Genomic DNA, 12,156 nt, shown 5'->3' on the forward strand with positions numbered 1-12,156 from the left:
CGGGGTACCTGGGTGGCTCAGTCAGTTAAGCATCCAGCTCTTGATTTTGGCTCAGGTCATGATCTTTCAGGGTCATGAGATTAAGCCCCGCATAGGACTCTGCACTGGGCAAAGAGCCTGCTTAAGATTCTCTCTCTTTCTCAAAACAAAACAAAACAAATCCATAGGAAACAACTGCCTGCCTTCCAGCATTTCTTTTCTAAGATGATAGCCCACCTTAGGGAAGTGGGTACCCCTTGGATTTTAAGTCTGTGCGAAGGCCCTTCCTTCCTTGAGGCATATTTGCCCTGGGCCTGTATTGTCATGGTCTTGATGGGGTTAGCAGTTGCTCAAGTTCCTCCCCTTGCCAGGAAGGAGGTGTGGAGGCTCCCCTATTTGGGGATAGGACAGAGGTGGGGTCTGCTGCAAGAGGAGAGGCGGAGCCCTCACCTGGAAGCATGTGCACTCCCTGCACATAGGGCACGCCCAGTCAAAGCACACCCAAGTGTGTTGCCTTTGGTGGGTCTGGGCTGACTGTGGGAAATCAGGGCCTGGGCCATAGTGTCCATCCCCATTTACTGCTTTAGATCCTGTCCCCAAACTCTTAGATTTAATACAGACTCACTACTCCTGAAATTCATCTCTCTCTTAACACTAGAAAAAATCCTTTAAATCTTCTTCTATTGTACTTTGAAAAGGGGAATTTATGTAAATATATGTGTGTGTCATTTGCCAGCACTAAGTAAGTGATTTTCCAGTGTCATATACACTCTGGAGAAAAGTGTATATGTTTTAATCCAGTTCCTACTGACTATCTCACTGTATTCAATGAACTTGACCAGATGACCAAAATATCTGTCCATTTAGCAAATGCAGAATGACTCTCAGGTGCCATGAGCTGGGGTAATGGTGGTATCGTGTGAAGACCTCGATTATGGACTATGCCCAGGTCAGGCCAGCATGATCAGGAGAGGATGCCCTAACCTTTGGGAGCTGGGTGCACTAGCCAGGACGTGACATTGGAATGAATTTGTTTGAAAGGAATAGATGTTCTAAGGCCTAGCAAAAGGAAGGCACTTTACAGATGGCAGAGCAAAGTTGAGATTTTCTGGAAGAGAAATGTGTTTGCTGTGTTTACGTGTTCCAAGTGTGGATGGTGTGGAGATGGGGGATGTTGGCTGGAGATGGTGGAGAGAAGCCCGAATCATTATGATGTGCCCTGGCTGGGACCAGAAGGGCATGTGAGTGAGAGGACTGAGGCTGGTGTTTAGGCTGGGGCATATCACTAGGCAGGAGACCTTGTAGAAGAGGGGAAGATGCCATGAGGCCCTGAGCTCTATGGAGAGGAGCTTTAGAAGACAACACAGGTGGTTAATGCTTTGAGCGAGCAGTAGCCTGCCGGTGGTTGTCAGACCAAACGGGGTGGGGGGGGTGGACAGCATGAGCAGGGAGAGCGTGTGTGCACAGGGGACTAAAGACTGAGTAGTTGGGGAAGACGCTGTATTTGGGAGTCTGCTGGGAAGTAAGGCAGTAGGCTGTCACAGTAGCCAGTGTGGCCGAGCCTGAATAGAATAGAGGAGAGGTGACGAGGAGATGTGTCACATGGAACACAAGATTCGGCTGCTGGCTGGACAGGGAGAGCATGGTGAAGCAACAGTTCAGAGTAATTCTGGGGTGTACATCCAGGTGCCTGTAAAATTGGCCCATTACAAATAGGGGACCTAGGAAGAGGGACCCTACAAAACATTTAGTGGCTAATATTTGGAGTTAACGGGGTCAACCTGTGGTCTTACTATTGGAGGTGATGTTTAAGATAGTGGGTAGATGGGTTTCTAGAGAGGGAGAATTTATAAAAGGTGCAGTGAGTGACAAAACTTGATAAATGTGCTTAGTGTTGGAAGAATCAGAACCCTTGAAGGAGAACTACTGAATGTCCATTGAGTGGTAGACAATAGACTGGAATGGTATGTTATATCTTCCCCATTTTACAAATGAGGAAACAGACTCAGAGAAGTCAAGTAACTTGCCCAAGGTCACACAGCTAGAAGGTAACGTAACCAGAATTTAATTCTGGGCTGACTCCAGATGCTTGGCTGACCTTCAAAATGAAAATGGATCTGGAACATTTCTATCCTTAAACATCTACTAGGCTTGTTTTATCACTCCATACTCTTTTGCACTAAACATCTAAAACTCTGTCAGTTTGACTGAAGGCAGGGTCAAGATGGCCTCTGGGAGGATTAATTCCCTGTCATCATTTGCTAAATTTTCTTCTTTCCCCTTTTCTGAAAGTTCTGTGCATGTTTATTTGAAGAAGGAACTTAGTGATAATTTTATCTTAAGTGCTAAATACTACTTGAGAACATCAGCCATGCTGGGCTTTGGGGAACTATAATCAGTTGGGGACGAGAACATGTCCTGCCAGACACTTTCATGTATAATGTTGCCTGTGGGGTTGTGTGGGTGAGCAGATTCATTATATGTTCTTTTCCCTTTTAAGTACTAATACTATGAACCAAATCCCTTGCATGTAGCTGGTAGTTGTTGCATGACTTAGAGATTAGAATGCAACATCAGAGATACATGCATGTCCTCTCTCTGTGTCAGCTTCTAGGGGAGGTTAAGGGGGAAGTCCTGGGCTTGGCTGCCCAGCCCTGTCAAGGACCCAGGCCGGGCTTCTTGCTACTATGAAGGAACAAGTTCTAGGTATGGCCCAGCTCTTCTGGTCCCACTGAGCTGCTTCCCTCATACCCTGGTCACCCCACTGTCTGCATCAGTGCTCAAAGCTGTTCTCTCCCCTAGAACCGCTTAGCTGCAAACTGTCCCTGTCTCTGTTTATCAGAGCAGAGCCTGGAAAGGTCTGGCAGGGACCAGGCAACAGATGGGAGCAGCCTGGGAGATAAAGATTTAGGAAAGCCACTCTCCCCAGGATCCTGGAGGGTGGGGGAGAGAAGTGGTCTGTGGAAGGATGTGCCCGTTCTCCAAAGCGTGTACGGACATGTTTTCCCCGCTCTCGTGGGGTGGCAGTGGGCTTGGGCTCTTTCCCCCTTGAGGATTTGTGTGTCTGATTTGTGTGAGAGGGTGAGCAGGAAGCAGGAACTCCTGGATACAAAGGCTGCTAGCCCTTACCATGGTTGAACCAAGAGATTGGATTTCCAGCCTCCTTGCCTCAGCCTGACTGGACAGGGCTGGCTGCTCATCTTATGTAATGGTCACAAGAAAGTCCTGCCTTTCTTTGTAACCTTGTCAATACTGCAGGGCCGCGCCAAGCACAGGTTTTGGGTCAGGCCAGGTGTGATTGCTGGCTCTGTCCCTGACTAGCCAGTGGTAGCCACCTCCCTGAGCTCCTTGGCTCTGAGTCTGTGTGTGTGTGTGTGTGTGTGTGTGTGTGTGTGTGTGTGTGTGAGAGAGAGAGAGAGAGAGAGAGAGAGTGTGTGTGTGTAAATGTCCGGGAGTCAGAGTTTTGAGAATGACTTCTCCTGGCCACATTAAAATGTTTTCTGGCCAGCATTTTGTTTCAGTGTTTCTAGGACTTTCAGAATTGGAGGAGACCTTTTAGGATCATCCCATTCCATGGTTCCCACTCTAGTCTCCCTGAATGAAATACTGGAATTGCATGGACTGCATATTGGGAAACAAAATGAGGTATGTGAGGTGTTTTGCCCAGAATTTGGCTTATACATAGTTGTTAATCAAGTTTACTTATTTACTACCCTGCCTCCCATATCTGATTTTGACTCATGGTAGTTTTGTAGGTTCAAAATTATAAATGTAAAGCTTTAAAATATTTAATAATTTTAAAGGAGATTAACCATGGAAAATAAGACTAATGTCCCATTAATCATAACCCTGTGCAGCAGTGTTCACTTGTAGCATGGTTTAAGCTGCTTGGGTTTGAATCCTGGCTCTGCCATTTATCAGCTGTGTGACCTTGGGCAAGTTAAATCACCTCTCTGAGAGTACCTGCCTCATGGGATTGCTGGAGCCTGGCAGGTACCTCAATTTTTATTAAAACAGGGCATATGTGTTCATAGTCCTTTCTGATAGATGGCTTCAGATAAATAGCACAGGCTCAAGGAAAGCTGTCGGGTTGGTTAGGGTTGGATGTTGTCCCTAGAGCCTCTTCTGATCCCTGCGAGGTCCATTACAGTGATGGAGTGACTGTGGGACTGAGGCCATGACACAGGCAGTAGATGTGTGTGGTCAAGGCTATTCAAGGACAGACATGGTAAGGCAGCATTAAAGAATGTTCAAATAACCTACAATCTTACCACCCGATTAAACCAGCTTTAGTTTTGTGTGGTTATTTTATCTGGATTTTCACATAGTTTAAGCATAACATCTGTGCTATTTTGTAATCCATTTTTAGCTAACAAGTATATTTTTCCTGTTTCTACCTCGCTTTTCTAAATATTTTAATTGCAAAATAAAGAAGGAAGTTCTTTTCCATTAAGCAGAACTAACTGAAGTGTTTCAGAAATTTCAAAACTGTTTAGTCCTTATAGGGGGTGGGGAGACCTCACTCCCAGGCACAAGGTGAAAAGCTAAGGTTATTCTTTGTTTGCATATGGGATTTTCTCCTCTTTCTCTTGCTCACCATAAAAATTCTGTGTTTCATAGTAAGGGTTGTATAACAACTTCCCCAGCTTTGGGGTAAGTTTTCTTACTCAAATTCTTTTTAAGCAATGTAACTTCCTGCTCAGAAAAGGACATGTATTGGTTTTATGTCTGCAATGGGAATATTTAGTCAGATATTCAGAGAGCTTTTTCCCACAGATATTTTTATGGGGTCACTGTTTCATCCTCCTTTCCATGAACTTTGGTTTGTTGGAAGAGCCTGCCAAAAGCCGAGTTCTCATGTGAGGAACCGTGCCCAGGTCACAAATAAAAGACATTTAAACTAGATGGAAATGTATAATTGAGAATCTCGGTTTTCCCATTCTTCCGTCTCAGGTTAGAAGAAACGCACTGAGCAAGTAGTGGTGAGAGTTAGCCTAAGCTGCATGTTTGGGAATTTGGACCTGGGAAGGCTGGCCCGTTCTCAGAAGGGGTGCTGGAAGCTTCTTGGCACTCCCATTTCCCTTTCTTTGGAGAGTCTTGGTAATGATCAAATGTACCTTGGGTCCATTTGAGCTAACAAAGAGTATTTTCCTGTGCTTTGGGGTTTTTTTTTAGTCTTGAGCCAGCCCTTGAGACTTTGCTATTGACCTACCTGGATTGGGTTACAAGAATGTGGCCATGCCTTGTAGAAAAAGGAGATCCAAGGAGCCCTGGGTTGGGAACCAGAAAGCTGCTTCTTGTCACCCTCATGTATTTATGAGGTATATTTAGGCAGCTCAGTTAACCATTGCTGGGCCTCCATTTTTCTCACTGTTAAGGGGCTGTCCTTTCAGCTTCCCTTAGGGGATGCAGATGAGAATTGCACAAGAAAATGTTCTGCAGTTTGGAATCCTTGGGCAGATGGAAGGTGGGGTTGGTGTCCCTTTGAGACCCACAGAGCCCTGTGTTGGCTGAGGTGATGGGAAGTCCTGGCTGGGTCTTGATCGTGGAAATTAAAGCCTGAATTGCAATGGATGAAGTTGGAAATTTTGCCAGAAAACACGTTTTCTTCAAAGGATTCCCAAAAGAAGGAATGGTGCTTTCCATGAGAGAAACCTCAGACCATCACTTCAGACAGTTATGGTTGGATTCCTGCGCCATAACCTGAACGTACTATGAGCTCATTTATCTGGAATCATCTCACATATTATTCACCCGGAATCTTCCCCTAGGAAAATCAGCTCACAGGTTCAGAACTCGTTATGTAGAGTTCTGTGTTTTCCTATTTTCTTCCTTAAGCTGACCTCTCTTACTCTAGAAATTTCAGAAATAGTCTGCAGATAGCCATATTCCTTTTTTCAGTTGAAAATTTCGGTAGTTAGCTGTTCACAGTGTGTGCTGTTTTTTCCCGAGTACCTTCCAAATCTTCCTCATTGTGGGCTTTCTCCATTCATCCTCATACTTTTCCTTATTGCCCTCGCTTCAAGCTGTTTACACGAAGCACCCAAGACATAGAGATCAGAGATACGGGGTCAAGAGCTACTGTAGCTTTAGGAGAGTTAGCCCAATTTAGAGAGAATTGGTTGTTTTTGAAAACCATTTTGTCACATCTAAAAGCCAAAAAAACAAAAACAAAAAACCCCAAAACTAAACCCTTAAAATTATGATTTTTTTTCTTAAAAGATGGCTGTTTCTTTACGTGTATGAAGTACCCGTACAAGTACATTCTGAGTGTCCATTTGAGTTCTCTTCTCCTTCTAAGTAAGGCCTAGAACAAAAAGGTTTAAGTTGCCAAAGGTGTATGGAACTGAGACCTTCAGTTTATTCCTTAGGTTTTCCCAAAAGCTCATTTGAAAGGAGCCTGACCTAAGGAGGGTGCGGACCCTAGACTTGGGTATGAGTGTTTGAATTATTCAGGTTGTGTGTGCCTTGGGGCCCTTTCAAACTGGAGTTAAGGAGTAGGAAATATCTTGTGGGTTTAACTGCCTTCTCTGGAGGAAGTTTAAGAAGGCCCTTTCTTGGGGCACCTGGGTGGCTCACTCGGTTGTGTCCAACTCTTGATTTCAGCTCAGGTCATGATCTCAGCGTTGTGAGATGAAGCCCCACCTTTTGAGAGTCTGCTTGAGATTCTCCCTCTCCATCTCCCTCTCTCCTTCCACCCACCCCGCCTCTCCCCTGCTTGCTTACTCTCTGAATATATAAATATCTTCTTTAAAATAGGCCCTTTCTTGGTGGCTCAGTGGTGGGTTTCTTCAGGGGTGGAGATAGGTAGTGGTTGAGAAGTGAGGGGAGAAATGGGATGGTGATGGGGGCTGCTAACTGGGTGAGCTGAGGGCACCCACATAACTGTCATCTGTCATGTTTTCTAGTTATGCAAAAACTTTGGGAGGGCATGGGATGGGGCTTTTCTTTTTTTAAACACCTTTTACTGCTGTGTCTATAGCCAAAGCTATTTAGCAGTGGTAAACACAGGCAACTAGATAGGGATCTACTAGACAGATCTTAAGAGACATAAAAGAATTTGTGAATTCCAACCCATCTAATCTGGGCTGTCAGGCGTGTGATAACTTTACAGCATTCTTAGCATGCCAAATACTTCTACCTTGGGACTATTTGTTAAAACCCAGTAAACTTAAAAATCCTCTTATATTAAAGAAATAATAAACACTATCCTTAATTAAAATGGGCACCCAACTTTGTTTCTAGAGGTCGGAGGAGAGTGGCTACCATTTGACTAGGTGACCTTGGAATCTCATTGACTTGGTGGCTTTGGAACCCAGCTCTGCTCTAAAGAGTAACTTCTTTAAATCTGTTTTCTCAAGTATAAAACGAGAATAAAAGTAATAACACCTACTTCATAGATTTACCATATCAAGGAGGATACTACACCATGTCTGGAATGCAACCGTTCTTAGGAATTCTTTTTTTTTTTTTTTTTTAAATTTATATTTTTGAGAGAGAGAGAAACGCAGGGCTCAATCCCAGGACCCTGAGATCATGACCGGAGCCAAAGGCAGAGGCTTTAACCCACTGAGCCACCCATGCGCCCCTGTTCTTAGGAATTCTAAGTATAGATTTTCAGTTGTAGAATTAACCTGATAAGAAAATTCCTTATAGTGTATTGCCATTCCCACATTTTTGGGTTGTCTTTTAATGTCAGGCTTATCTAAATGGTTCCTCTTATTGGTCATCGATCTCTATAGTGCTAGAACTCTGAAGCTATATCCCCCACGAACTATTTTGTTGCTTTCTCTTCTTTTCTTCTGTTGGCCACAGCCTGGAATCTATTCTTGGCCTTTGATATTTCACGAAAATGCCATTTTCATTTCCCTTTTTCATTTTGCTATAAACAGCAGAGCTCTTAAGTATGTAGTTTGAGTTTTGACAAATGTATACATCCATGAAACCCTCATCCAGGCCAAGACATACACAGTACATTTCTATGCCCTGGAAAGTTCCCTCCTGCCCCTCTGTAGGCAAAATGTCGATCCCTATCATTTTCACATTTCTAGGTCCTAGATTAATCTTGTCTTCTTGAACCTGACATAAATGGAATTTCAGGTCTTCTTTTGTTTTTAAATTTATCTGAGAGAGAAAGAGAGCATGAGCATGAGGGGAGGGTGGGGGTGGGAGAGTGGCAGAAGGAGAAGCAGGCTCCCTGGTGAGCAGGGAGCCTGCTGTGGGGCTCCATCCCAGGACCCTGGGGGAGACTCTTAACGCACTAAACCACTCAGCTGCCCTGAGGTGGTGGTCTACTTCTCCTTCTCCTTATTCTTTTATAAATACTTATTTGTTTCTTTGTTTGAAGTAATCCCTATACCCAGCGTGAGGCTCAAACTCAGGGCTCTTGTGACTGAGCCAACCAGGCCCCCCCCTCCCCGAGGTCTGTCCTTCATGCACAGTGTTGTGGTATTGCTGCTAGTAGAAGTCATTTCCTTTTTATTGCTGAGGGTTATACCACGGTTTGTTAATCCATTCCTCTCTTGATGGTATTTCAGTCATTCTCAGTTTGGGGCCAGTCGTTTAAAGCTGGTATGAGTCTTACCATTTTCTGAATATTTAATAAGGTTAGTGTCTCTTCCACTTAGTAATCCTGCAACCCTGGGCAAGCATGTTAATCTTTCTCCCTTGACTTGGTTTCATCTGTCAAATGGTGGGTTGAGAAGCAATTCAGGGTGGGGACCACCATTTTCTAAAAAATGAAATAGAAGGAAATGGAGAATTTTGTGAATTACATGGCAACTCATACATTGCAATGCACCTATAAATACATGTGTGTACTGGGTCACAATATAAAATGTATTTGCTATAAACTGTGAGCACATCAGTTTGCAACACACTGATTTGTATGTCTGTCGTTATAAGCAAGGAAGTTGGACACCTGTGAAGTTTTTAGTAGATGTGTGTCTTTGCCCTCAGGTATCTTACACAGCCACACTATTTACAGTCACTTATGTACTCCTTGCTATGGACCAGCCACTGTTTCCAAATCTTTACATATAAAATCGTAGCGCCCTTACAACCATCCTGTGAAGTGGGTTATTGTCCCCATTTTATAGATGAGACTTCCTATCAACTGAGACATTAGCTACACAACTTTCCCACAGTCACAGAGCTAGAATGGTAGGGCCATGATTTGAACCTAGGCAGTACAGGTCTAGAATCTGGCTTCTAAACCACTATTCCAGAGAAGATAAAGACAAAAAGTCAAGTGACATATGTCCACAAATGCAAACTAATAATTACCTAATTAATACAGTGCTCCTTTTTATTACAGATATGAGAAATGAGTGTTGGACGTCGAAGAATAAAATTGTTGGGTATCCTGATGATGGTTAATGTCTTCATTTATTTGATCGTGGAAGTCTCCAAAAGTAGCAGCCAGGAAAAAAATGGAAAGGGGGAAGTAATAATTCCCAAAGAAAAGTTCTGGAAGATCTCAGACCCCCCTGTGGCCTACTGGAACAGAGAGCAAGAAAAGCTGAACAGGCGGTACAATCCCATCTTGAACACATTGGCCAACCAGACAGGGGACGTGTACGGGTTTTCCAACATAAGCCATCTAAATTTTTGTGAACCTGACCTCAGGGTCATGTCAGTAGTTTCAGGTTTCAGCAATTTGCCAGACAGATTTAAAGACTTTCTGCTGTATTTGAGATGTCGAAATTATTCACTACTTATAGATCAACCAGATAAATGTGCAAAGAAACCCTTCTTATTACTGGCGATAAAGTCCCTCATCCCACATTTTGCTAGAAGGCAAGCAATTCGGGAATCTTGGGGCAGAGAAACCAATGTGGGGAACCAGACAGTAGTGAGAGTCTTCTTACTGGGTCAGACCCCGCCGGAGGATAACCACCCAGACCTGTCTGACATGCTGAAATTTGAGAGTGAGAAGCACCAAGACATTCTTATGTGGAACTACAGAGACACTTTCTTCAACCTGTCCTTGAAAGAAGTGCTCTTTCTCAGGTGGGTGAGCACTTCTTGCCCAAATGCCGAGTTTGTTTTTAAGGGTGATGACGATGTTTTTGTGAACACCCATCACATCCTGAATTACTTGAATAGCTTACCCAAGAACAAAGCCAAAGATTTGTTTATAGGTGATGTGATTCACAATGCTGGACCTCATCGGGATAAGAAACTGAAGTACTACATCCCAGAAGTTGTTTACACGGGCGTCTATCCGCCTTATGCTGGGGGAGGCGGCTTCCTTTACTCTGGCCACCTGGCCCTGAGGCTGTACAATATAACTGACCAGGTCCTTCTCTACCCCATTGATGATGTTTATACTGGAATGTGCCTTCAGAAGCTCGGCCTCGTTCCAGAGAAACATAAAGGCTTCAAGACATTTGATATAGAAGAGAAAAACAAGAATAACATTTGTTCCTATGTAGATTTGATGTTAGTACATAGTAGAAAACCTCAAGAGATGATTGATATTTGGTCTCGGTTGCAAAATGCTCATTTAAATTGCTGAAAAGTATACAGACTAAATTTTGCCTAGGAAGACATATCTTGAATAGTTCCCATGTTGTGTTCTTTCACATTAGGGGTAACTTCTATGTTAAACCATCAAAATTGCCTTTATTAGTAGTATCCATTTGAGGGCCTCTCAGCCCTCCAGTGTGGTACTTTCTGAAGAGGGAAAGCAGATTATAATTTTTTTTATGGAGGATGTGGTGGGATGATTGGTTCTGATCCTTCCTATGGCTAATGGCCATTATTTTCTAATTTGCCTCCCTTCTCGTCTGAAATCATAAGCTTCTGGAATTTGACCATTTTAGGTTGTTTATTTTTTACCCTCATATGATCATATCCCAACTTTCCATTATAATGAGTGAATTATCTGCAATTTAGATGTTTATAAACAAACATCTTGGCTACAAAGACTTTGTTATATGTGGTCTAGCGGTTTTTGTTGACTGGAACTCCATTTATTTTCATGAAATTTGGATGAATTTTTTAAATTGCCTAGAAAAATTAACCTCTGTCAAAATTTTCCACCACCCCAACAGTATTTTCTTGTGTTAAGGTCAGTTAATTTTGAAGAATTAGAATCACTGTGTGACATTTATCCACTTTACCTTGTTATGGTCTTCGGGCCATAATAAGGAGAAAGTTTAACTGCTCTTGTATTTGTTTTGATGGGTGGTATCATGATAGTTCTCAGATTTTATTGTTGATGGTAATGAGTAGGATTCTGTAACGGTCAACTGAAAATTGAATGGACCCTGGCGACATATTGTGCTTACGATTTTTCAGTGTGGACCAGGAAAGCGTATGTCATTTCTGAACTTTAAGTGAAAAGATGGAAACTGCAGACCTTCTCATGAGTGGATTGTCAGTTTAAAACTCCAGGATTCTATTCTTGCCATATTTTCACATGCCGCTTACACAAAATTATTCTGAGTAGTGACTGCTTCCCTGTCTCAATGTAGAAGTGCCTGTGTTTTTATTTATTGTTCAGATCAAAGACCAAAACATTTTCTTAAATATATTTTGTGTAATATTTTATTTGTATACAGTGTTGTTGATGAAATATTTAACTAGAGCATGGTATTTTAAGTGCTAAGGTGTAACATATGTTAAATAAAGCTAACTATTACTTTTGAATTTTAAAATTGGGCTTTTTTATGGGGGAGAGGGGCTACAAACTACTAGAGTTGATAAAATTCTGCCAAACTGTTGCTTACATATACTATCTTGTAACATGCTTTATTGAAATATTTTTGTGTTTATAGGATGATGCTTATTACGACATGTGATACTGGAGACTGTAAGAGGATGGAAATAAAGTCACTGTATTTTTAATTTTCATGTGTAATGTGTAATAATCTATGATTTCTTTTTGTTTCCTGTATTTGATTACGTTTTCCCAAAAGAGACCGTTACCTCTGCCCCGAAACTATTATAGTAGCACTGACCTATAACTTTTTCTCTGTCTTAGTGGGTTCTCTGTCTTTGCCTTTAAAATTAAAAGTACTTCCCATCTAGAGTCTTTAGAGGAATATAAATATTTATTTATGCTTCCATTTGTGGTGAGTAGAAAATGTAATTGGAAATAAAGCAGCACCTTTAAAATTTTTTGGGGTATAGTTGACATACAACGTCACGTAAGTTTTAGGTGTACAACAT

At 42.4% G+C, this 12,156-nt stretch overlaps 1 protein-coding gene across 3 annotated transcripts in view; it reads left to right on the forward strand.

The window, feature by feature from the left end:
• B3GNT2 (UDP-GlcNAc:betaGal beta-1,3-N-acetylglucosaminyltransferase 2) overlaps positions 1 to 11,832 on the forward strand; it is a 27,319-nt gene extending 15,487 nt beyond the window's left edge. For 2 of the 3 annotated variants that reach the window (XM_032353652.1, XM_032353654.1), the window contains one exon: positions 9,296 to 11,832. In XM_032353652.1, the coding sequence (XP_032209543.1) occupies positions 9,305 to 10,498 (1,194 nt within the window). In that variant the 5' untranslated portion in view covers positions 9,296 to 9,304 and the 3' untranslated portion in view covers positions 10,499 to 11,832. Of the gene's footprint in view, positions 1 to 3,487; positions 3,625 to 9,295 lie in introns of those variants that run through there. The other variant, XM_032353653.1, reaches the window with a different exon arrangement.
• The last annotated feature ends 324 nt before the right edge of the window (positions 11,833 to 12,156 follow it).

Source organism: Mustela erminea, chromosome 7 (genome assembly GCF_009829155.1).
Source record: "Mustela erminea isolate mMusErm1 chromosome 7, mMusErm1.Pri, whole genome shotgun sequence".
Lineage (NCBI taxonomy): Eukaryota > Metazoa > Chordata > Mammalia > Carnivora > Mustelidae > Mustela > Mustela erminea.